The 26,125-nt window shown below is 48.0% G+C and overlaps 1 protein-coding gene across 2 annotated transcripts in view; it reads left to right on the top strand.

Annotated features, from left to right (window-relative positions):
• RAP1GAP2 (RAP1 GTPase activating protein 2) overlaps nt 1–26,125 on the top strand; it is a 1,491,256-nt gene that overhangs the window by 271,851 nt on the left and 1,193,280 nt on the right. The window contains exon 1 of one of the 2 annotated variants that reach the window (XM_063956008.1): nt 3,549–3,736. The exons of the other annotated variant lie outside the window; for it this stretch is intronic. Within the exon in view, the coding sequence (XP_063812078.1) occupies nt 3,693–3,736 (44 nt within the window). The 5' untranslated portion in view covers nt 3,549–3,692. Of the gene's footprint in view, nt 1–3,548; nt 3,737–26,125 lie in introns of those variants that run through there. 2 annotated transcript variants of the gene reach the window in all.

Here is a 26,125-nt window from a genome sequence, read left to right as displayed (position 1 = left end):
GTTAGGGATAGGTGTAGGGTTAAAATACAGGGATCAGTTGGAATTTTGACAGTCCGAATGCCAATGTCGCCATCCTGACCATCAGGATTGTGAATTCTGGGCAATCCGTACCCAATCCCACCCAGAAATATAGCATTGGCACCTCTGCAGAAACACTTTAGATCACTGAGCCAGATTATTTGCTACAGTATATTCTGTGCAGGTGCTGGCGCAATATTTTGTACCTCCAACATTAATGGCAAAACCATCTGTAGTAAACCACTGATGGTCATCCATAGTCAGGGCACTCAGAGCAAGTCAGTGGCACTGATTGGTCTAAAGGGGTAATTCCAAGTTGATCGCAGCAGGAAATTTTTTAGCAGTTGGGCAAAACCATGTGAACTGCAGGGGGGGCAGATATAACATTTGCAGAGAGAGTTTGATTTGGGTGGGTTATTTTGTTTCCAGGGGCGGATTGGGAACAAAAACCGGCCCTGGAAAAATTTGTATTAGTGGCCCCACATGGGCAGCACCAGAGGTGTAAGGTCTAGCCATGGGCCATGGCAGCAGCACCTTCCCCCCTTCCCCCCCAAGACTTTCCAGATAGTGGGTATGTCCAGCATCAAGGGGGAAGTTAAAAAGAAATAAAATTAAATATTATGAGCACATTATATGATACACCTTCAGAATTTAGGAAACTATATCATTCTTTAGGAAGATATATTTTCTTGCTTATTACACCAACCGTATCCCAATCACTATTCACTCAATCTTATATGTCAGCCAAGCAGGCCGACAGAGCACACACTAGATCATCTGCAATCAGAGGCTAAGTGGCAAAGTAATTTTCATATATGCAAATTATTTTGCATCTTATTCATTATGTCTATTAAAAGGACCACATGTCCTCAAACAAAACAGGCCCCACAGGTGCGTCGGCCCACCGGGAATCTTCCCTGTAGGTCCTATGGCCAATCCGCCTCTGTTTGTTTCTGTGCAGAGTAAATACTGGGTGCTTTATTTTTACACTGCAATTTAGATTGCAGATTGAACTCACCACACCCAAATCTAACTCTCTCTGCACATGTTATAGCTGCCTCCCCTGCAGTGCACATGGTTCTGCCCAACTGCTAAAAACATTCCTGCTGCGATCAACTTGGAATTACCCCCTAAGTCCCCTCACCATCCCTAACTGTTGCAATTCTGAGTGCTGGGTGGGTGATACCGTATTCCCCGGCACCTGTTACAGATACACTACTGACCTACACGTACAGTACATAGAAAGTTCCACAGTGACATTATGATCTGACAGGAGCTACTAAAGCATTTACTGTTTCTACGGATATATAGATAGATAGATAGATAGATAGATAGATAGATAGATAGATAGATAGATAGATAGATAGATAGATAGATAGATAGATAGATAGATAGATAGATACACAGATAGGCGGCACTCACGGACTTTTCACAATTAAAGAACAGACCTGACTCTGTCTTTAAAGCTTAACGTTTCGGTTTATCACAACCGTCGTTAGACGACGGTTGAAATAATCGGAAACATTATGCGTGGAGAGTACAGCGAGCCCGCAAGGGGCTTTCTAGCTCTCGCATCACTGCCGGCATTCTGGTGGCCGGGATCCCGGTGTCGGTATTCTAAGTTCCGGGATCCTGACCGCTGGGATTCCATCCCCAATCCATATATAAATATTTAGATAAGTACATTGGATATACGTATATAGATACATGTAGACACATGCAGTGGCGCAGAGAGGATACTAATTACCTGGGCTCAGGCTGCTGGGGAAGGGGGGCCCGGGTCTACCTCCCCCCTCCCCAAATATTCTTACTCCTGGCTGATGCTGGGCTGCACCATCTTCCCAGTGACAACTTAGGGAAGATGGCCGACAAACATTGAAAGCAAAGACTCTGTGCATTGTGCCAGGCTTTGCTCTCTAGTGCACTTGCTGTCTTTCAAGGTGTCATTGGGAAAATGGAGGAGGGACCTGCTTCCGATCAAGCAAGGTAGGAAGAGGGTGCCCTCCCCTGCGTCCCACCTGTCCTCCCCTGAGTAAATGGCACCCCTTGTGAAGTGCACAGAGCCGCTTATTTCAGGGGTGTAGACAAGCACCCTAATTAGGCCCTGGACACACGCACACATACAGTATTATATACATATACATCACATACAGTATATGTGGTAAAGTAGATGTGAAGGCATAGGGCCTGATTCAGGTTGGATCGCATAACCGATCCAACCCGCAGTTTCCCGGTGGTCGGGAAACTGCGCATGTGCAGGACCCATTCTGCGCATGTGCAGAACGGGTCTTGCGATTGCTTCGCAGGGATGCGAAAGCCTATGCCTGATTGACAGGCAGAGGCATTCAAGGGGAGGTGGGGGTAGCCCCCGTTTTTGGGCGGGGGGGGGGTGGCGAAGGCCAAAACGCAGTCCTTGGCCCAGAGCCGGCCCTAACCAATATGATGCCCTAGGCAAGATTTTGGCTGGTGCCCCCTAGCACCACCGCTGGTTCTGCCTCTGACCTTGCACGTCTTTCCCAGCACCATCACCCCTCACCCATAGCAGTCCTTGTACCCCCTATATTTTAAATAGGAACAGTTCGCACATTTGACGCACAGCCCAAAAAGGGGCATCTTCTTGCATTATTAATGCCCTTATACACATAATGACACACATAGTGCCCCCTACACATTTGCTGCACATTATTAGTGCCCCTATACACATAATGACACACATACAGCAGTACCCTGTTACACATATGTTGCACATTATTAATTCATTTTTACATGACACACATAATGCTCCTTACACATATTCTGAACACTACTGCACAACCAACCCACTCACATGCACACTGCACTCACACTTCCACTAACACTGTAACCTCTGCCTCTGCCTCTGCTTGGATAGATGTGTCCTCACAAATCTTGCATCAATGCTAACGTCGGGCACCTTTTTTAATTAAAATGCATCTTATTTTGCATTGCTATGTGGCTAGGATGCACAAGCAGCTTCTGCTGATTAAACTGATATGCAGCATGCCTATATACTGTGTGAGACTGTGGCTGTATCTGCATATGAAATGCTACATACAGAATATAGGCATGTCGCATATCATTTTAATCAGCAGAAGCTGATGATGCCCCTAGGCATATCAAATGCCCTAGGCAATTGCCTAGTTTGCCTGTGCCTATGGCCGGCTCTGCCTTGGCCTTGAAAGCCACTCTGCGACGGCAAGCCTGAGTAAGCTCAGGATTACTCAACCTGCCATCACAGATGAACATCTTGATTCGCGATTTATGGTCGCGATATTCATCCTGGAGTGTGGTCGCAACTCCTTCTTCATTTGCATCACTAGGGATTGCATTGCAAAGCTGTTGCGAGTAGCCCAAAGTGCAGTAATATGGGAAATGAAACCAAATCCTGCAAGCCTCCCTCTGTATAACAGCATATTAGTGAGTGGCCGAGTTGGGCAGAGAGCCGGCGTGGGGTTGGTGGGTGCTGAGCGAGCGCAGCACAGGAAGCGGAGTAGAGACTTTCCCAGTTATAGCCTGGCACAGCCTACGGGCGCAGCAGCAGCAGCCGTCACTACTCAGCTCCCCGCTCCCGTCTCCTCACCTGCCCGAGCCTGAGCCAGCGCTGCTGCTGCAGCAGGTGATAGTGCACAGCCGGCCGGACCCGCTACACCGCAGCGATGTTCAGGAGGAAGCGCAGCTTGTCTTTCGGAGGTTATGGCTGGTGAGTTCTAACACTCTCATTACTTTCTACTGTGGATGTTTTCCCTTCATTATCCGTGCAGCAATGATTACATTCGGGGATGAGTTTGTAACTACTATTCCTCATCCTCAATATGTTAATGGGGTACTCAGGCGTTGCTTCTCATGTGACAGTGTGTCTGTGTTGACAATGGGGTACTCAGGCATTGCTTCTCATGGGACAGTGTAATTAATGTCTGTGTTGTTCCATGCTTGCACTCTGCACATGTAAGTGTTAAATAGAGAGCATTTACTGCAGTGTAAGCAGACTGTGTTCCACACTGTTGTTCTCTACAGGGTAGAAGTCGGCATTCACTATGCTGAGGTGTCATAAACTTGACACCAAAATGTAAAATGTTATGACGTCTACATGGTTAAAATGTCGACATTAGGGTTAGGCTTAGGAGTTGGTATTGTGAACATGTCGCCTTTGCGAAGTGTCGACATGGTACAAATCTCATTATTCATGGTGAAATATATTATACAGCACATGTCGATATAGTATAGTCGACATAACGCATGTATTCAGTATCACATTGTGCTTTTTCCAATCTACTTTAATTTGCGCAGTCCCAGTGCTTACTCGTTATATTCTCGGCAGAGATACTTATAGTACAGTACAGACGTTCTCTATTTCTGCAAACACAAAACGTGCAGGAAATAATGTATACTTGTATATGCCGCGGTGCTATAGTCTTACATACAGGATGTACTGTACATTACTGTCTACACAGATGTATTAATTACCAGCTTGTTGTTTGCATTACACAAAATAGTATAGATTAAGATACTGTATGCAGGTGTGTCTGTGTTTACCTGTATACAAGTACAGTGTATAGTGTGCACGAAGACGTGGTTGTAGTACCTTCAATATAGTAGGATTCCCAGCAGGTTTATCTAGAATTTCAAATTGATTGAACTTGCTTTGAAATTTGTACTAGGATTTATAAGGTTTTACTTTTTCAAACGGTAGAAGTTGTAATGCAGGGGTATTAGGGAAGCCAGTGTCGATAGCCCAGATCCCGAGATCCCGGATGTCTTTGAGCCCCAAAAATTTCTGTGAGTACAGTTATTAAATCCCAGGTATAATGCGATTCAAGACACTGTGGATTGGGTGGGGGGGGTGTGGGATTACTGACCCGGTCGCATTATCCCATCCTCTCAGGCTCTGCCAGTTGCCTGTAGAATAGATGGAGTCCTATGATGCTGTCGCTATCAGTCACTGATTAGCTGGGAGCACGCTGTGCAGTGATATCATCGTTGTGCGGCCTGCTCCCATCCAATCAGTGACCAAGGAGATGTACTAAGCAGTAAACAGATTGGAGAAGTGAGCCAGTGGAGAAGTTGCCCATGGCAACCAATCAGCATTGAAGTAACATTTATAATTTGCATACTATAAAATGATACAGAGCAGCTGATTGCTTGCCGTGGGCAACTTCTTCACTGGCTCACTTCTTCACTCTTTTCACTGCTTAGTACATCTCCCCCCGTACTCCAGCTCTGGCCCATACTGTTTCTGATCGCAGTGGTGCTGGGGGATAGACTGGAGGAGTGTCTTTCAATGAACGGCATCTGCAAGGCCATAGGCCGGCGCTTCCCATACTATCAGGATATCAGGTGGAACACAGTGCAGGTCAATCCTGGGAATTCCAGGATTGAGATTTCTTTCATTCCCATTGGCGTTTATATAATGGGTGCAATGTGTGCGGTGCACACGGGCCTCTGGGTCCAGGGGGGCCTACACCGCTCACACTGCACCCACTAAAATACTCACCATACCGGATTCCAGCGGCAGGCGCAGCGATCGTGGCGAAAATCACCTCCAAAATGGCCACCACACATGCGCGGTAGCCAATTTGGTCTCCGGATCATGGCGGCCGCCATGTTTCCGGAGACCTGCGCATGTGCAGTAGACTCCGGCACAATGTTGGAGTCTACAGCGCTGTTCAGAGGAGGAGGCCTACCCGGAGGTGCACATGGGCCCCCTCCTCTGTAGAAATGCCCCTGTTCAGTCCTATATCCTGGGATTGCAAGAATGGGTCAGGATTTGCTTCCCTAAGGGGTACAGTATATTTAGCATTGATGGTAATGGACCACTGAAAATTATTTTGGGTGTGGGATGGAAGATCATAATGTCAACTCCATATGGTTGACATGCATTAGGTTGATCAAAAGCTTGACAGGGTCAAAGGTCAACATGGAAATGGTCGGCACAGAAAAGGTTGACACAAGTTTTTAAAGTTTGTTTTGTGTCATTTGCTATGTTTCATGATATGTGACCACAATTATAGCAAACGTAGACTCACGGGATCCGGTCTGAAGATCGACAGTGTCTAGGTCGACAATGTTTAGGTCGACCACTATAGGTCGACAGTCACTAGGTCGACATGGATGGAAGGTCGACAGGGTTTCTAGGTCGACATGTGCTAGGTCGACAGGTCTAAAGGTCGACATGAGTTTTTCACATTTTTTTATTTTTTTTATTTTTTCATACTTAACGATCCACGTGGACTACGATTGGAACGGTAAAGTGTGCCGAGCGAAGCATGGCGAGCGAAGCGAGCCATGCGAGGGGACGCGGTGCACTAATTTGGGATCCCGGTCACTTTACAAAGAAAACGACACCAAAAAAAAAAAAATATCCTCATGTCGACCTTTAGACCTGTCGACCTAGCACATGTCGTCCTAGAAACCCTGTCGACCTTCCATCCATGTCGACCTAGTGACTGTCGACCTATAGTGGTCGACCTAAACATTGTCGACCTAGACACTGTCGATAAAACGAACCACACCCAGACTCACACCACACTTCGCTCAGCACATTTCGGGAAAGGTGCCTCCCTTTGCTGCCTCTGCATTCAGCACAAGTTACTATTCCCAATTGTAGTCCTCATGAATGGTAAATCAAGCAAAAGTTTCAAAATATGTGAAAACAGCCCCAAAAAACTGGTGTCAACCATATGTGTGTCGACCATTTTCATGTTGACCTTTTGAACCTGTTGACCATTCGTACCTGTTGACTAAGCACTATCTACTGTACCTTTTACCTTTGACACTGTATAATTTTGACCATGCCGACCTTAAGTATGTCGACCATATGGTGTCAGCCTATTGATTGTCTATCAAGACTAGACCCTGCCTTTGACAGCTTCAGAAGCCTCAGTGCTCCCAGTACTGCAGCACGGGTGATGCCATGATGTCACCCGCGATGTGAGGAGCCAGTTGAATCCAGCTGGATTCAGTCAGTGGCGGCGTGCAGCCAGCGGGAACCGGGGAAGCTGCCTGCCCAGTGGAAAACAGCCAGCGGAAGTTGTGGAAGCTGCCTGCCCAGCGGGAAGACTTGTCAATTCTATCCTCTGGCTGGGTCATGCTGCACAGAGAGGGATGTAAAGTGTGTGCTGTTCTGCACGAGGGTGGTATTTTGCACTGAGGGACATTGCATTAGGAGGGAGGGTATTCTGCATTGAGGGAGTTCTGCACAAGAAGAGGGTATTCTGCACTCAGGGGTGTATTCTGCACTGAGGGGCTTCTACACAAGGGGGGGTTCTGCACGGGGGGTGGGGGGCGTATGGCTGACCGATGGTCTCCTGACCGCAGGTCGGCTTACCGATGCCGGGATACCAGCAGCATACTGACGCCGGGATCCCGGTGGGGGGGCGAGTGCAGCAAGCCCCTTGTGGGCTCGCTGTGGTCACCATGGCTTCTATTCTCACTCTATGGGTGTCGTGGGATTTTGGGGGAGGTCATGTGACCGTCGGTCTGCTGACCGCCGGTCACATAAATACCACCCCTGCATGGGGGGGCAATTTAATATAGGTTTTATTTTTTTTCTTGTATGAGGCAGTGTGTTGCAATTGTGTAAGGAATTGTGGGCAAGTGTGTGTATAAAAAGGGGCCAAGCGTAGCTTTTCTAAGCTTGGTAATCTCTATATTATTTATATAGCGCACACATATTCCGCAGTGCTTTACAGAGAATATTTGGCCATTCACATCAGTCCCTGCCCCAGAGGAGCTTACAATCTATTTTTCCTACCACATGTACACACACACACATTCACGCTAGGGTTAATTTTGTTGGAATCCAATTAACCTACCAGTATTTTTCTTACGTCCTAGAGGATGCTGGGGACTCCGTAAGGACCATGGGGTATAGACGGGCTCCGCAGGAGACATGGGCACTCTAAATACTTTAGAATGGGTGTGCACTGGCTCCTCCCTCTATGCCCCTCCTCCAGACCTCGGTTAAATCCTGTGCCCAGAGGAGACTGGGTGCACTGCAGGGGAGCTCTCCTGAGTTTCTCTGAAAAATACTTTTTGTTAAATTTTTTATTTTCAGGGAGCACTGCTGGCAACAGGCTCCCTGCATCGTGGGACTGAGGGGAGAGAAGCAGACCTACTTCAATGATAGGCTCTGCTTCTTAGGCTACTGGACACCATTAGCTCCAGAGGGTTGGAACGCAGGTCTCACCCTCGCCTTTCGTCCCGGAGCCGCGCCGCCGTCCTCCTCACAGTGTCGGAAGATAGAAGCCAGGTGAGTATTAAGAAGAAAAGAAGACTTCACAGACGGCAGAAGACTTCAGATCTTCACTGGGGTAACGCGCAGCGGTAACGCTGCGCGCCATTGGTCCCACACAGACACACACAGCGGGCACTGTAAGGGTGCAGGGCGCAGGGGGGGCGCCCTGGGCAGCAATAAAAACCTCTAGGGACACTGGCATATAAAGTAGATACTGCGGAGGCAGTATATTAATAAACCCCCGCCAGTATAAATAATTTGAGCGGGACCGAAGCCCGCCGGTGAGGTGGCGGGGCTTGGTCCTCCAGCACTAACCAGCGCCATTTTCTGCACGGCACACTGCAGAGAAGCTGGCTCCCCGGACTCTCCCCTGCTGAACACGGTTACAGAGGGCAAAAAAGAGGGGGGGGGCACATTTCATTGGCGCAGTGAGTGTATTTATATATTTATATAAAAGCGCTGTACTAACTGGGATTTTATTCCAGTGTCCGGTGGCGCTGGGTGTGTGATGGCATACTCTCTCTCTGTCTCTCCAAAGGGCCTTATTGGGGGACTGTCTCCATATAGATATATCCCTGAGTGTGTGGGAGTGTCGGTACGTGTGTGTCGGCATGTCTGAAGCGGAAGGCTCATCTAAGGAGGAGGTGGAGCAGATGATTGTGGTGTCTCCGTCGGCAACGCCGACACCTGATTGGTTAGATATGTGGAATGTTTTAAATGCAAATGTGGCTTTATTACATAAGAGATTGGACAAAGCAGAATCCAGGGATAAAACAGGGAGTCAATCAATGGCTTTGACGGTGTCACAGGGCCCTTCAGGGTCTCAAAAACGTCCCCTGTCCCAAGTAGCAGACACTGATACCGACACGGATTCTGACTCCAGTGTCAACTACGATGATGCGAGATTACACCCAAGGGTGGCCAAAAGTATTCATTATATGATTATTGCAATAAAAGATGTTTTACATATCACAGATGACCCTTCTGTCCCTGACACGAGGGTATGCATGTTTAAGGAAAAGAAACCTGAGGTAACCTTTCCCCCATCTCATGAGCTGAACGCGTTATTTGAAAAAGCTTGGGAAACTCCAGACAAAAAATTGCAGATTCCCAAGAGGATTCTTATGGCGTATCCTTTCCCTGCACAGGACAGGGTACGGTGGGAATCCTCACCCAGGGTGGACAAGGCTTTAACGTGCTTGTCCAAGAAGGTGGCGCTACCGTCTCCAGACACGGCGGCCCTCAAGGATCCTGCTGATCGCAGACAGGAAACTACCTTAAAATCAATTTATTCACATACGGGTGCTTTGCTCAGACCGGCAATAGCATCGGCTTGGGTTTGTAGTGCGGTAGCAGCTTGGACAGATACCTTGTCAGCTGACATTGATACCCTAGATAGGGATACCATTTTATTGACCTTAGGTCACATTAAAGACGCAGTCTTATATATGAGAGACGCTCAGAGAGACGTTGGGCTACTAGGTTCAAGAGCCAACGCCATGGCGATTTCTGCTAGGCGAGCCCTGTGGACCCGCCAATGGACGGGTGATGCCGACTCAAAGAGGCATATGGAAGTTTTGCCTTATAAGGGTGAGGTGTTATTTGGGGAAGGTCTTGCGGACCTGGTTTCCACAGCTACCGCGGGTAAATCTACTTTTTTGCCGTATGTTCCCCCACAGCAAAAGAAAACACCACAATATCAGATGCAGTCCTCTCTGTCGCATAAATCCAGAAAAGGTCGGGATTCTTCCTTCCTCGCCAGAGGTAAGGGTAAAGGGAAAAGAATGCCTGCCACGGCTAGTTCCCAGGAGCAGAAGTCCTCCCCGGCTTCTACTAAATTCACCGCATGATGCTGGGGCTCCACTGAGGGAGTCCGCGCCGGTGGGGGCACGTCTTCGACTCTTCAGCCACGTTCAGTCAGACGTGGATCCTTGGGCGATGGAAATTGTATTCCAATTCGAAGAGGTGCCGCGCCGATTTTTCAAATCGGCTTTACCAGCTTCTCCCCCAGAAAGGGTGATAATTTTAGCTGCAATTCAAAAGCTGTGTCAACAGCAAGTGATTGTCAAGGTTCCCCTAGTTCAACAGGGAAAGGGGTACTATTCAACCCTGTTTGTGGTTCCGAAACCGGATGGCTCGGTCAGACCCATTCTAAATCTAAAATCCCTAAACCTGTACTTGCAAAAGTTCAAATTCAAGATGGAATCGCTCCGGGCAGTTATCTCCAGCCTGGAAGGGGGGATTTTATGGTGTCACTGGACATAAAGGATGCATACCTTCATGTCCCCATATATCCCCCTCATCAGGCGTACCTGAGATTCGCTGTACAGGGCTGTCATTACCAGTTTCAGACGTTGCCGTTTGGGCTTTCCACGGGCCCGAGGATTTTCACCAAGGTAATGGCGGAAATGATGGTGCTCCTGCGCAGGCAGGGAGTCACAATTATATCCCATACTTGGACGATCTCCTGATGAAAGCGAGATCGAGAGATCAGTTGCTGAAAAGCGTGTCGCTCTCCCTGAGAGTGCTCCAGCAGCATGGCTGGATTCTAAATCTACCAAAGTCACAGTTGGTTCCAACGACTCGGCTATCGTTCTTAGGCATGATTCTGGACACAGAACAAAAGAGGGTTTTTCTCCCGATGGAAAAAGCCCAGGAACTCCAGAACATGGTCAGAGACCTGTTAAAACCGAACAGAGTGTCAGTTCATCAATGCACTCGAGTAATGGGAAAAATGGTGGCGACCTACGAGGCGATCCCCTTCGGCAGGTTTCATGCGAGGACGTTTCAGTGGGACCTTCTGGACAAGTGGTGTGGGTCCCATCTTCAAATTCATCAGAAAATAAGCCTGTCCCCCAGGGCCAGGGTGTCTCTCCTGTGGTGGCTGCAGAGTGCTCACCTTCTAGAGGGTCGCAGGTTCGGCATTCAGGACTGGGTTCTGGTGACCACGGACGTGAGCCTCCGAGGATGGGGAGCAGTCACACAAGGAAGAAATTTTCAGGGACTATGGTCGAGCCAGGAGGCTTGTCTACACATCAACATTCTAGAATTAAGGGCCATATACAACGGCCTACGACAAGCAGAGAATCTTCTTCGCGACCTACCGGTTCTGATTCAATCAGACAACGTCACAGCCGTGGCTCATGTAAACCGCCGAGGCGGGACAAGGAGCAGAGTGGCAATGGCGGAAGCCACCAGGATTCTTCGCTGGGCGGAAAATCACGTAAGCGCTCTGTCAGCAGTCTTCATTCCGGGAGGGTACAACTGGGAAGCAGATTTCCTCAGCAGACACGATCTCCATCCAGGAGAGTGGGGACTTCATCAAGAAGTTTTTACAAAGATAACAAGTCTTTGGGGACTTCCTCAAATAGATATGATGGCGTCACGCCTCAACAAGAAGATTCGGAGGTATTGTGCCAGGTCAAGGGACCCTCAGGCAGTAGCGGTAGACGCCCTGGTGACACCGTGGGTGTTTCAGTCGGTCTATGTGTTCCCTCCTCTTCCTCTCATCTCAAAGATATTGAGAATCATAAGACGAAAAAGAGTTCGGACAATACTCATTGTTCCAGATTGGCCTCGAAGGGCCTGGTATTCAGATCTTCAGGAGATGCTCACAGAAGATCCATGGCCTCTTCCTCTCAGGGAGGACCTGTTGCAGCAGGGGCCCTGCGTGTTCCAAGACTTACCGCGGTTACGTTTGACGGCATGGCGGTTGAACACCGAATCCTAGCAAAACATTATCACCGTATCTGTAGGAAGTATGTCTCTTGGTGTGAAGCCAAGAATGCTCCTACAGAAGATTTCCACTTGGGCCGTTTTCTCCACTTTCTACAGACAGGAGTGGATATGGGCCTGAAGTTAGGCTCCATTAAGGTACAGATTTCGGCCCTATCTATATTCTTTCAGAAGGAATTGGCTTCTCTCCCAGAAGTCCAGACTTTTGTAAAGGGAGTGCTGCACATCCAGCCTCCTTTTGTGCCCCCAGTGGCACCTTGGGACCTTAACGTGGTGTTACAGTTCCTAAAATCTCACTGGTTTGAGCCTCTTTAAACAGTTGAATTAAAATTTCTCACTTGGAAGGTGGTCATGTTGTTGGCCTTGGCATCTGCGGGTGTCCGAATTGGCGGCTTTGTCTCACAAAAGCCCCTATCTGATTTTCCATGTGGATAGAGCAGAGTTGAGGACGCGTCCTCAATTTTTGCCTAAGGTGGTTTCATCGTTTAATATGAACCAACCTATTGTGGTGTCGGTGGCTACGAGAGACTTGGAGGACTCCAAGTCCCTGGATGTAGTCAGGGCCTTAAAAATTTACGTAACCAGGACGGCTCGGATTAGGAAAACAGAGGCACTGTTTGTCCTGTATGCGGCCAACAAGGTTGGCGCTCCTGCTTCTAAGCAGACTATTGCTCGCTGGATCTGTAACAAGATTCAGCAGGCTCATTCTACGGCCGGATTGCCGTTACCAAGTTCGGTAAAAGCCCATTCCACTAGGAAGGTGGGCTCTTCTTGGGCGGCTGCCCGAGGCGTCTCGGCGTTACAGCTTTGCCGAGCAGCTACTTGGTCGGGTTCAAACATCGTTGCAAAATTCTACAAGTTTGATACCCTGGCTGATGAGGACCTCATGTTTGCTCAATCGGTGCTGCAGAGTCATCCGCACTCTCCCGCTGGGTTTGGAGCTTTGGTATAATCCCCATGGTCCTTACAGAGTCCCCAGCATCCTCTAGGACGTAAGAGAAAATAAGATTTTAAACCTACCGGTAAATCTTTTTCTCCTAGTCCGTAGAGGATGCTGGGCGCCCGTCCCAGTGCGGACATATTTCTGCAAGGCTTGTATATAGTTGTTGCTTACATAAGGGTTATGTTACAGTTAAGATCAGTCTTCGGCTGATGCTGTTTTGTTCATACTGTTAACTGGTTGCGTATATTCCAGGTTATACGGTGTGGATGGTGTGGGCTGGTATGAATCTTGCCCTTAGATTAACAAAAATCCTTTCCTCGTACTGTCCGTCTCCTCTGGGCACAGTTTCTCTAACTGAGGTCTGGAGGAGGGGCATAGAGGGAGGAGCCAGTGCACACCTATACTAAAGTCTTTAGAGTGCCCATGTCTCCTGCGGAGTCCGTCTATACCCCATGGTCCTTACGGAGTCCCCAGCATCCTCTACGGACTAGGAGAAAAATATTTACCGGTAGGTTTAAAATCTTATTATTTTTGGATTGTGGGAGGAAACCGAAGTACACCCATGCATGTACAGGAAGAATATACAAACTCCACACAGTTAGGGCCATGGTGGGAATTGAACCCATGACCTCAGTGCTGTGAGGCAGTAATGCTAACCATTACACCATCTGTACTGATCACAGTGCCTATGCAATTTAATGGGAACGACAGCGGTCTGCAGTGTTAGATTGCTAACGCATGAGATCTCAGATACTACCTCAGTTAGGGGGAGATTTTCTATGCGTTGATGCGTGATTAAGTGGAGAGAGAGATAAAGTACCAGGCAGTCAGCTTCTAGCTGCCATGTTACAGGCTGTGTTTTGAAAAAGAGTTAGGAGCTGATTTTTGGCAGTTTATCTCTCTCCACTTTATCACTCTCCAAGGCTTAGTACATCTCACCCTCAGTCATTCATAATAGGCCCTTATAAATGTAAGCATAAGGGCCCCATACACTAGAACGATATGTCTAGAGGCTGAAGTCGGGCCGATTTCCCTTGAACTCTCCCGGGAGCTTCCCGGGAGTGTTTACATACGATTCAAAACGATTTGGTACAGTGTGACCTTTTGGAGCATGTTGTACATATGTCAAGCGCCTACATATTGTATGGGATGTACAGCATGCATTCACAGGTACCATCAGATACATCTGATGGGCTGGATTAGGGTGCTTCAATCTTCCTACTATAGATCACAAGCGTTATATCGCGAGCACAAAAGCCACCGTTCAATTCCATACAATTCCACTCGCACCCTATTACATTTGGCCCCATTTATTTAAATAAACTTGCTCACTCCGTAGCTGTGCAGCAGAGTATTGTTGCACCTAAAGTTGCAGTGTTGCATTACGGGCACGCACAATAGGATGAGAGGGCTGGACAGTGACCCCATCTGCATGTCTGTGACAGTAGAGGCGACTGGTGTACTTTCCAAGTACCTCTGCAGTGACTCACCAACCTCTTGGAACCCGGACCTCTCCAGTCTACTGTACTCAATGCTATGGCACTAAGGAGTGTTTATTAGAGTCTATACTTTTGCTCAGAACCATTGCATGACTTATAGCTGTTCTCGGCTGTGTGTGTCACTGATAACAGAATAGCACTAGGAATCTGTTATCTGTAATGAAAGATACTTACATTTCTGAATTGGGCAAAAATAAATGCACTGCCGTATAAGTGGGGAAGAGGACAGGAATTAACACTTTATCACGACCCACTTCAAAATGTTTATGGTACCTTGAGCTCCTCTCCTCTGACGGTGAGCGGGGGCTGCGTATGTACTGGGCCCAGCACAGCGAACCCCTGCACACAGGGGCGGAACTAGAACATTGTGAGCCTCATAGCAAAATCTGCAGTCTAACCCTATTGTCGACACTATCTGTTGACATTGTGGTGTCAACATTATTATTGTTGACCATTTGATTTGACTACATCCCGCTATTAAATATCAGAATTTAAGAGTGCTTGGGCTAAACATGGGAATATCCTACAGTACATTTGAAAAAGAAGCAAAGGCAAGCCAACTGCTTCCCGACTGAATGACTAAACTGAGGGTTGTTCTTTCTAAATTACATCTGTACATTTTAGGCTAGTATCTTTCCATGCATTTAATTAAGCTTAATTAACTTCCATTAAGTATTCCCTCTCTTACAATCTCTCTTTAAATTTCCAGACCAAAGTTGAGTATACTATTTATCCTCCCTTTTCTATTCATTTTGCGGACATGTTCAGGCATTTAAGGGTCTAATTATGAAGCCTGTGAATGACTGTTTTTCGCCCAAAGATACGGCTTTTTGCTATGGCCGAGTATTGCCAGTGGTAGCCGTGTTCAGTGACAGCGTCCCCAAGCCTTGCAATCACAATATTGCCTAAAAGACACATTGTGGCTGTCCTCCAATCACTAGTGACATTGCAGGATGGTGATAGTGGGAAACGGTAAAGAGAACAATGCTTTATTTAAAAAAAAAAAAAAAAAAGGAGACTTTTATTCTTTGGGAAAATTAATTACTTTTCTATCATATGGAATTTTGAGGATCTACAAGTAGCTCAAAGTTACGAATACTCCCTACTTGTGACCGTAACTGAGTGCAAGTGCCCGTTGATGATGATGACAGCTACTTTCACATGTGAATGGATGGGGCGATGCAGTCAATACGGATGAAAATTAATAGGCATTTACTTAAGTGCGCTTAAGTAGGCTCAGATTAGATGATTTGCCCCTAACGCAGCCTCGATGCCTCCGCTTCCCACTGTCAGCCAATAGAATTGGGATAACTGAGCAATAATCAGCCCCATCCATACAGGCCATTATTATTAGCAGGCAGTTGCACCGTGTATTTCTTGCAAGAAGTCTGAAGTCAGATGCATCTCTGTCAAAAAAGTATTTCAGTCGCCATGGGAAGCATCAGTAGAATATCTTTGTTATCGGAGCTATTTGATAAATAGGGAATCTGCTATGTTATCATGCTTCAAGGGTCTGTATGTGCAGAAAACCATTGAGTCTGTATGAATAATGGCCCTCATTCCGAGTTGTTCGCTCGGTATTTTTCATCGCATCGCAGTGAAAATCCGCTTAGTACGCATGCGCAATGTTCGCACTGCGACTGCGCCAAGTAACTTTACTATGATGAAAGTAATTTTACTCACGGCTTTTTCTTCGCTCCGGCGATCGTAATGTGATTGACAGGAAATGGGTGTTACTGGGCGGAAACACGGCGTTTCAGGGGCGTGTGGCTGAAAACGCTACCGTTTCCGGAAAAAACGCAGGAGTGGCCGGGGAAACGGTGGGAGTGCCTGGGCGAACGCTGGGTGTGTTTGTGACGTCAACCAGGAACGACAAGCACTGAAATGATCGCACAGGCAGAGTAAGTCTGGAGCTACTCTGAAACTGCTAAGTAGTTAGTAATCGCAATATTGCGAATACATCGGTCGCAATTTTAAGAAGCTAAGATTCACTCCCAGTAGGCGGCGGCTTAGCGTGTGTAACTCTGCTACATTCGCCTTGCGACCGATCAACTCGGAATGAGGGCCAATAGTCTGTAAAATTGTGAACAATGGCCCTCATTCCGAGTTGTTCGCTCGGTATTTTTCATCGCATCGCAATGAAAATCCGCTTAGTACGCATGCGCAATGTTCGCACTGCGACTGCGCCAAGTAACTTTGCTATGTAGAAAGTATTTTTACTCACGGCTTTTTCATCGCTCCGGCGAACGTAATGTGATTGACAGGAAATGGGTGTTACTGGGCGGAAACACGGCGTTTTATGGGCGTGTGGCTGAAAACGCTACCGTTTCCGGAAAAAACGCAGGAGTGGCCGGAGAAACGGTGGGAGTGCCTGGGCGAACGCTGGGTGTGTTTGTGACGTCAACCAGGAACGACAAGCACTGAACTGATCGCACAGGCAGAGTAAGTCTGGAGCTACTCTGAAACTGCTAAGTAGTTAGTAATCGCAATATTGCCAATACATCGGTCGCAATTTTAAGAAGCTAAGATTCACTCCCAGTAGGCGGCGGCTTAGCGTGTGTAACTCTGCTAAATTCGCCTTGCGACCGATCAACTCGGAATGAGGGCCAATGTTGATAGCAGATATTTTCCCTAAAGCTGAAGGGATTCTTACCTCTAGGGGCTGCTTATGTGTGCATGAATTCATTTCTGCTCTTAAAACAACTGCAGAAGGTATGGTAGAAGTGATGCATAAAAGATGATAGTGCAGAGTTATTAAAAATAGGAAAACATCAAAGCTACTACTTGATTTATTTATGTAGTTGCTGGTGGCAGGCTGTTTTTAAAGAGCAGGAAGATATATACCTTCTCAGAAGCATAGCTATAGTGGGTGCCATTATTAGTGTAATGGGCCCTACACATTAGGAGATTGGCCGCCGACGTTCCCAACGGCCGATGCGTCCGACAGGCGACCCGGCGGCAGGGGTCCGTCACCCGGCCCCATAACCCTGCATGCTATTATGGATGAGATTGTCCATATTGGCATGCATGTATAAGCAATCCGGCACCAACGATGAAAGAGTGCGGGGCCGCGCATCATTCATCGTTGGTTCCTACACACTGAACAATATGAACGAGTTCTGATTCTTTAATGAACGAGAACGTTCATATCGTTCAGTTAGATCTTTAAGTGCGTAGGGCCCATTAGGGAGGACACCTCTCATCCATACTAATCGCGTATGTACTAACTTGTTGTGATAAGAGCTGTCCTTCACGATGCGTGCTGGTCACTGGACTTCCAGGTATCGGCCCTAGGAGTTTATCTGCGCATATGCAGAGTAACGCGGCGGCTGTAGGGGCGTGCTGGGAGGGATCCGATTGGATCCCTCACACAGCGCAAACCAGAAAGAAACCCACAGGCTTCTATGCTGGCGTTACCCTCCACGTTCTAGCCCCAGTGACGGGGCTTTAGTACAATTGTAAATGTGGGAAAACCCCCAGGATTTTTACTGCATTTCTTCTTTAGTACATCCCTGTGGTATTGAGAAGTGCGCCTGTAATAGTGCATGCGCTACACCTTCTGGGTTTGTTGGTATAAGTGGTAAGCTGTAGCTGGTGGAAATAGTCAAAGGATTATATTTACAAAGCAGCAGCTTTTGCAAGCAGATTTGAGGTAAATATTTAAAGGGGCAATAATATTAAGGTTTATATTTATCAAGCCTTGGAAAGTGATAAATAGCACAGTGATAAAGTACCAACCAACCAGCTCCTAACTCCAATGTGTTTGAAAAATGACAGGCCTGAGGTGATTGGCCGGTACTTTATCACCGTGCTATTTATCACTCTCCAAGGCTTGATAAATCTGGGCCTAAGTGCAGAGGTGTAGTAAGGTGTCATGGTGCCTGGAGCAAGGTATGTTTCAGCGCCGCCCTCCCCTGTACTGAATTGGGGGCGTGGTTCTTGACCTTGTGGCATCCAGGGCGAAAGCTTCCTTTGGCCCCCCCCCCCCCCCCACCAATAGGTTTGGCGCGCGGCAGAAAATAGGAGCGTGACTTAATAGGGAAGGTGCATGGCCACAGTTATACCCCCTGTACTTATGGACCCAATAGTTGTGCCCCCTGTAGCTGTGCCCCCTGTAGATTTGCCCCAAGTAGTTGTGTCCCCTGTAAATTTACCACCAGTAGATGTGCCCCCTGTAGCTGTGCCCGGAGTAGTTGTGCCCTGCCCCCAGTAGCTGTGCCCCCTGTAGATTTGCCCCCAGTAGTTGTGCCCCCTGTAGATTTGCCCCCAGAAGTTGTGCTCCCTGTAGCTGTGCCCCCTGGTTTGTGCCCCCTAAAGTTAATTTAAAAAAAAAACAATACTCACCCGCTTCACTCCTGCTTCCCTATTGCTGCTGCTGCTGCTCCGTCTCCGCAGTCCCTCTGAGTTTGCCGCGTCTCTGCCCATCTGACGCCCGTGCGTGTGAGGTCACAACGTCACACGCAAGTCACGGAGCGTGGAGGGGAGGAGGGAGGGAGGTAGAGAGCTGACGCAGCTCAGGCTCTCAGCTGTCAGTAACTGAGTCGAGCTGCGGCGCCCTGTACTGTATTGGGCGCCTGGAGCTCGAGCTCCACCGGAACCACCCTCCCTACGCCCCTGCCTAAGTGTAAAGAAGCACATCAGGCTTTGAACTTAATGTTAGTGCTGCTTTACAATATCACCTCAAACATAACCTATAAGTTCAAACCACTGTTATAGGCCTTTGTATACATCACACGTCCTTGTGGCTGTAAAAAAAATATTTGACAGTCCCCATTAACAGGTAATGTCCCCAAATGTGACTTCCTGTACCCTTCGAATTCTCAACTCTGTAGACGTCACCATTTTCATGTTTTAAATTCTTTCATAAAAACAAAAACAGGAATAAGCTGCATTTGCACTGTGGGAGATGAATGATTGTTGTTTCCGAAATGGACCTGACTGAAGGCAAATCTCTGATTAATTACTATGGCTCCGTGCACCTTTGCAACATTGAGCAATGTTATTAAATAACCCTTGATGTGTCAGCTCTGACCGTTTAGCATTTCGTTTTAAAGAGTAACTCAACTGCACCTATATAACTGCTTCATAAAATGGATATAATATACTCCAAGGGTCTGCTTTGTAAATATATTACCTACAATGTTTTTTCCTTTAGTTTTTGATTCATTATCTAGCAAAATGCATCCAATGTTACCTTTTATGAAATCTCTCATCTTTATGGGCAGGACATACATAGTCCTATGCAGACATTCATTCCTCACTACTGTATCATCAACTTGACATCAGGGAGATTAAAGTAGCTAAAGTGAGTATATAACTTACTGCACGTGCGCTGATCTCCTGGAAAATGGCGCAGGTGACATTTTCGTGGTGATTTCTGTGGTGCTCATGGAAACATGGGGGGTAATTCAGACCTGATCGTAGCAGCAAATTTGTTAGCAGTTGGGCAAAACCATGGTGGTCATTCCGAGTTGTTCGCTAGCTGCTTTAGTTCGCAGCGCAGCCTTCAGGCAAAAAAAAAAAAGAATTTACTCACCGGTAATTCTATTTCTCGTAGTCCGTAGTGGATGCTGGGAACTCCGTAAGGACCATGGGGAATAGACAGGCTCCGCAGGAGACTGGGCACTCCAAAAGAAAGATTAGGTACTATCCGGTGTGCACTGGCTCCTCCCTCTATGCCCCTCCTCCAGACCTCAGTTAAGGAAACTGTGCCGGAAGAGCTGACACAACAAGGAAAGGATTTGGAATCCAGGGTAAGACTCATACCAGCCACACCAATCACACCGTACAACTTGTGATAACCATACCCAGTTAACAGTATGAACAACAACTGAGCCTCAGTAACAGATGGCTCATAACAATAACCCTTTAGTTAAGCAATAACTATATACATGTATTGCAGAGAGTCCGCACTTGGGACGGGCGCCCAGCATCCACTACGGACTACGAGAAATAGAATTACCGGTGAGTAAATTCTTATTTTCTCTGACGTCCTAGTGGATGCTGGGTACTCCGTAAGGACCATGGGGATTATACCAAAGCTCCCAAACGGGCGGGAGAGTGCGGATGACTCTGCAGCACCGCATGAGCAAACTCAAGATCCTCCTCAGCCAGGGTATCAAACTTGTAGAACTTAGCAAACTTGTTTGACCCCGACCAAGTAGCAGCTCGGCAAAGCTGTAAAGCCGAGACCCCTCGGGCAGCCGCCCAAGAAGAGCCCACCTTTCTTGTGGAATGGGCTTTCACCATTTTGGATGCGGCAATCCAGCCGCAGAGTGAACCAGCTGAATCGTGCTATAGATCCAGTGAACAATAGTCTGCTTCGAAGCAGGAGCGCCAACCTTGTTGGCTGCATACAGAATAAACAGTGAGTCAGAGTTTCTGACTCCCGCCTTTCTGGAAACATACATTTTCAAAGCCCGGACTACGTCCAGCAACTTGGAATCCTCCAAGTCCCTAGTAGCCGGAGGCACCACAATAGGCTGGTTCAAATGAAACGATGATACCACCCTAGGAAGAAATTGGGGACGAGTCCTCAATTCTGCCCTGTCCATATGGAAGATCAGATAAGGGTTTTTACATGACAAAACCGCCAATACTGACACACGCCTAGCCGAAGCTAAGGCCAATAGCATGACCACTTTCCACGTGAGATATTTTAGCTCCATGGTCTTAAGTGGCTCAAACCAGTGGGATTTCAGGAAATCCAACACAACGTTAAGATCCCAAGGTGCCACCGGTGGCACAAAAGGAGGCTGAATATGCAGCACCCCCGGAACAACGTCTGAACTTCAGGCAGTGAAGCCAGTTCATTTTTAGAGAAAATGTATAGGGCCGAAATCTTGACCTTTATGGATCCTAATTTTAGGCCCATAGTCACTCCTGACTGTAGGAAGTGCAGGAATCGACCCCGCTGGAATTCCTCTGTAGGGCCTTCCCGGCCTCACACCAAGCAACCTATTTTCGCCATATACAGTGAAAAAGTCTTGCTGTCACGTCTTTCCTAGCCTTTATCAGCGTAGGAATAACTGCATCCGGAATGCCCTTTTCCGCTAGGATCCGGCGTTCAACCGCCATGCCGTCAAATGATGCCGCGGTAAATTTTGGAACAGACAGGGCCCCTGTTGCACATGTCCTGTCTGAGAGGCAGAAGCCCTGAGTCCTCTGAGAGCATTTCCTGCAGCTCCGGGTACCGAGTCCTTCTTGGCCAATTCGGAGCAAAGAATATTGTTTTCACTCCTCCTTTTATTACAATTCTCAGCCCTTGGGTATGAGAGGAAGAGGAGGGAATACAGAGACCGACTGGAACACCCACGGTGTTACTAGTGCGACCACAGCTATCACCTGAGGGTCCCTTGACCCGGCGTAAAACCTTTTTTAGCTTTTTATTGAGGTGGGACGCCATCTAGTCCACCTTAGGCAGTTCCCATCAATTTGCAAACTGCGTGAAGACATCCTGATGAAGTCCCCACTTTCCCGGGTGGAGGTCGTGCCTGCTGAGGAAGTCTGCTTCCCAGATGTCCACTCCCGGAACGAACACTGCTGACAGTGCGCTTACTTGATTCTCCTCCCAGCGAAGAATTCTGGTGGCTTCTACCCTCGCCACCCTGCTCCTTGTGCCGCCTTGGCGGTTTACATGAACCCCTGCGGTCTGACTGGATCAGAACCGGTTGGTCGCAAAGCAGGATCTCCGCTTGACTTAGGGCATTGTATATGGCCCTTAGTTCCAGGATATTGATGTGAAGGCAAGTCAGTTGACTTGACCACAGACCTTGGAAATTTCTTCCCTGTGTAACTGCCCCCCACCCTCGGAGGCTTGCAACCGTGGTCACCAGGATCCAGTCCTGAATGCCGAATCTGCGGCCCTCGAGAAGGTGAGCACTCTGCAGCCACCACAGGAGAGACACCCTGGCCCTGGGGGATAGGGTGATTAACCGATGCCTCTGAAGAGGTGATCCGGACCACTTGTCCAGTAAGTCCCATTGGAAGGTCCTCGCATGGAACCTGCCTAAGGGAATGGCCTCGTATGATGCCACCATCCTTCCCAGGACTCGAGTGCAGTGATGCACTGACACCTGTTTTGGTTTTAATAGATTCCTGACCAGTGTCATGAGCTCCTGAGCTCTCTCTATCGGGAGATAACCCTTTTCTGGTCTGTGTCTAGGATCGTGCCTAGGAGAGGCAGATGAGCTGTAGGAGACAACTGCGACTTTGGAATATATAGAATCCAGCCGTGTTGCCGTTACACTTCCAGAGAAAGTGATACGCTGTTCAGCAACTGCTCTCTTGATCTCGCTTTTATGAGGAGATCGTCCAAGTACGTGATAATAGTGACACCTTGCTTCCGCATGAGCACAATCATATCCGCCATTACCATGTGAATATTCTCGGGCCGTGGAGAGACCAAACGGCAACATCTGAAATTGGTAATGAAAATCCCATACCGCAATTCTGAGGTACGCCTAATGAGGTGGATAAATGGGGACCTGAAGGTATGCATCCCTTATGTCCCGATTCACAATAAAGTCTCCCCCTTTTTAGGCTTGCACTGACCGCTCTTAGCGATTCCATCTTGAACCTTCTCAGGTATATGTTCAGGGATTTTTAATTCAATATGGGTCTGACCGAACCGTCTAGTTTCGGGATTACAACATGGTCTAATAATAACACCCTCTTGTTGAAGGAGGGGACCCTTGACCACCACCTGTTAAAGATACAATTTGTGAATTGCAGATAACACTGGCTCCCTCTCTTGGGGGGAAGCCCGCAGGGCCGTCGGTGAGGGGGCATCTTCTCACAGTCCAGCTTGTATCCCCGAGACACAATATCTATTGCCCAGGGATCGAACAGGAAGTGAACCCACTTGTGGCTGAACTTACGAAGGCGTGTCCCCACTGGGCCTAGCTCCGCCTGTGGAGCCCCAGCGACATTGGTGGATTTTTGTAGGGGCCGGGGAGGACTCCTGTTCCTGGGAACTAGCTGCCCGGCTCTGACAAGAAAGGACGCCCCTCAGACTTTCTTGTTTCTTTATACGAAAGGCTGCATTTAATAATGCCGTGCTTTCATAGGCTGTGCAGGAATATAAGGCAAACTAGCAGAATTACCAGCTATAGCTGTGGAGACCAGGCCCGAGAACCCTTCTCCACACAATCCTCAGCCTTCCATATGCCTCTTAAGTCGGCATCATCTGTCCAATGCATATTCTACAGGACACGTCAAGCAGAGATCGACATAGCTTTGACTCTAGGACCCAGTATACTCATGTCTCTTTGGGCATGCTTTATAACTATATATCTATCACTTAAGACAGCATCTTTAATATATTTATATTGCATACTAGGGTCTCATCTCTGCTGATAAGGTACCTGTCCACGCTGCCACAGCGCTATAAACCCATGCCGACACAATCGCCGGTCTGGGTAGTATACTAGAATGTGCACGCTATCTGCAGGATCCCTGAGAATAGCAAGTGCTACCATCTGTGCAAACAGGACACCCCAGGGGAAGATTCTCAACATATCCTGGCCCTAGTGGGGAAAGGATACAGCCTGAGAATTCTCTTGTGGGAAGCTGCCATCTCTTGTCTGGAGATTCCCTCTCTTTTTCCTCATGAGAGGAGGGAAATTTACCTCAGCATTCTTCCCCTTAAACATGTGTACTCTCGTGTCAGGGACAGATGAGTCATCAGTGATATGCAAATCATCTATTATTTCAATAATCATATATTGAATACCTTATAGCCATCTTGGCTGTAACTTTGCATTATCATAGTCGACAGTGGAGTTAAACTCCATGTCGATACCAGTGTTTGTTATTATGGATAGTGAGCATTGAGAGACTCTGAAGGTTTCTGTGACATAGGGACAGACACATGGGTAGATTTCCTGTCTGTTCCCTAACCTTTTGTGCAATAAATTCACCTTAGCACTTACACATATCCAAACAGTTGTCGGCATTGTCGACGGAGACACCCTCTCACACACACATCCGCTCTATCACCTCCTTAGAGGAGCCTTTTACCTCAGACATGTCGACACACGCGTACCGACACACCACACACACAGGGGATGTTCTATTTAAGGACAGTTCCCCCACAAGGCCCTTTGGAGAGACAGAGAGAGAGTATGCCAGCACACACCCCAGCGCTATATAACCCAGGGATTACACTACAACTCAGTGTTTACCCAGTAGCTGCTGTATATACAAATTTTTGCGCCTAAATTTATGTGCCCCCCCCCCCCCCCTCTCTTTTCACCCTTTGTGTACCAGGATACTGCCGGGGAGAGCCTGGGGAGCTTCCTTCCAGCGGAGCTGTGAAGAGAAAATGGCGCTGGTGTGCTGAGGAAGAAGGCCCGGCCCCCTCAGCGGCGGGCTTCTGTCCTGTTTCTGACTAAAAATGGCGGGGGTTTTACACATATACAGTTTTCCAGACTGTATTATGTGTATATATTGCCAAAAGGTATACTTATTGCTGCCCAGGGCGCCCCCAGCGCCCTGCACCCTACAGTGACCGGAGTGTGTGGTGTGACTGGGGGGCAATGGCGCACAGCTGCAGTGCTGTGCGCTACCTTAATGAAGACCGGAGTCTTCTGCCGCCGATTTTATCTCCTTCTTCTGTCTTCTGGCTCTGCAAGGGGGACTGCGGCGCGGCTCCGGGAACGGACGATCGAGGTCAGGCCCTGTGTTCGAACCCTCTGGAGCTAATGGTGTCCAGTAGCCTAAGAAGCACAAGCTAGCTGCACGCAGGTAGGTTTGCTTCTCTCCCCTCAGTCCCACGTAGCAGTGAGTCTGTTGCCAGCTGATCTCACTGAAAATAAAAAACCTAACAAATACTTTCTTTCTAGCAAGCTCAGGAGAGCCCACTAGGTGCATCCAGCTCTGGCCGGGCACAGATTCTAACTGATGTCTGGAGGAGGGGCATAGAGGGAGGAGCCAGTGCACACCGGATAGTACCTAATTTTTCTTTTGGAGTGCCCAGTCTCCTGCGGAGCCCGTCTATTCCCCATGGTCCTTACGGAGTACCCAGCATCCACTAGGACGTCAGAGAAATCGGCATTTCTGCGCATGCGCAACGTACTTTCACAACATCCGATGTAGTTTTACACAAGGTCTAGCGACGCTTTTCAGTCGCACTGCTGGCCGCAGAGTGATTGACAGGAAGTGGGTGTTTCTGGGTGTCAAATGACCGTTTTCAGGGAGTGAGTGAAAAAATGCAGGCGTGACAGATAAAAACGCAGGCATGACTGGTAAAACGTAGGCGTGGGTGGCCGAACGCAGGGCGTGTTTGTGACGTCAAAACAGGAACTAAATAGTCTGCAGTGATCGCAAGCTAGGAGTAGGTCTGGAGCTACTCTGAAGCTGCACAAAATGATTTTGTAGCCGCTCTGCGATCCTTTTGTTCGCACTTCTGCTAAACTAAGATACACTCCCAGAGGGCAGTGGCTTAGCGTTTGCACGGCTGCTAAAAGCAGCTAGCGAGCGAACAACTCGGAATGAGGGCCCATGTGCACTGCAGGGGGGGGGGGGGGGGGGCAGATATAACATGTGCAGAGAGAGTTAGATTTGGGTGGGTTATTTTGTTTCTGTGCATGGTAAATACTGGCTGCTTTATTTTTACACTGCAATTTAGATTTCAGATTGAACACACTCCACCCAAATCTAACTCTCTCTGCACATGTT

Source organism: Pseudophryne corroboree, chromosome 2 (assembly GCF_028390025.1).
Source record: "Pseudophryne corroboree isolate aPseCor3 chromosome 2, aPseCor3.hap2, whole genome shotgun sequence".
Taxonomy (NCBI): Eukaryota; Metazoa; Chordata; class Amphibia; order Anura; family Myobatrachidae; genus Pseudophryne; species Pseudophryne corroboree.
This window is presented reverse-complemented; position numbering and strand designations above follow the sequence as displayed.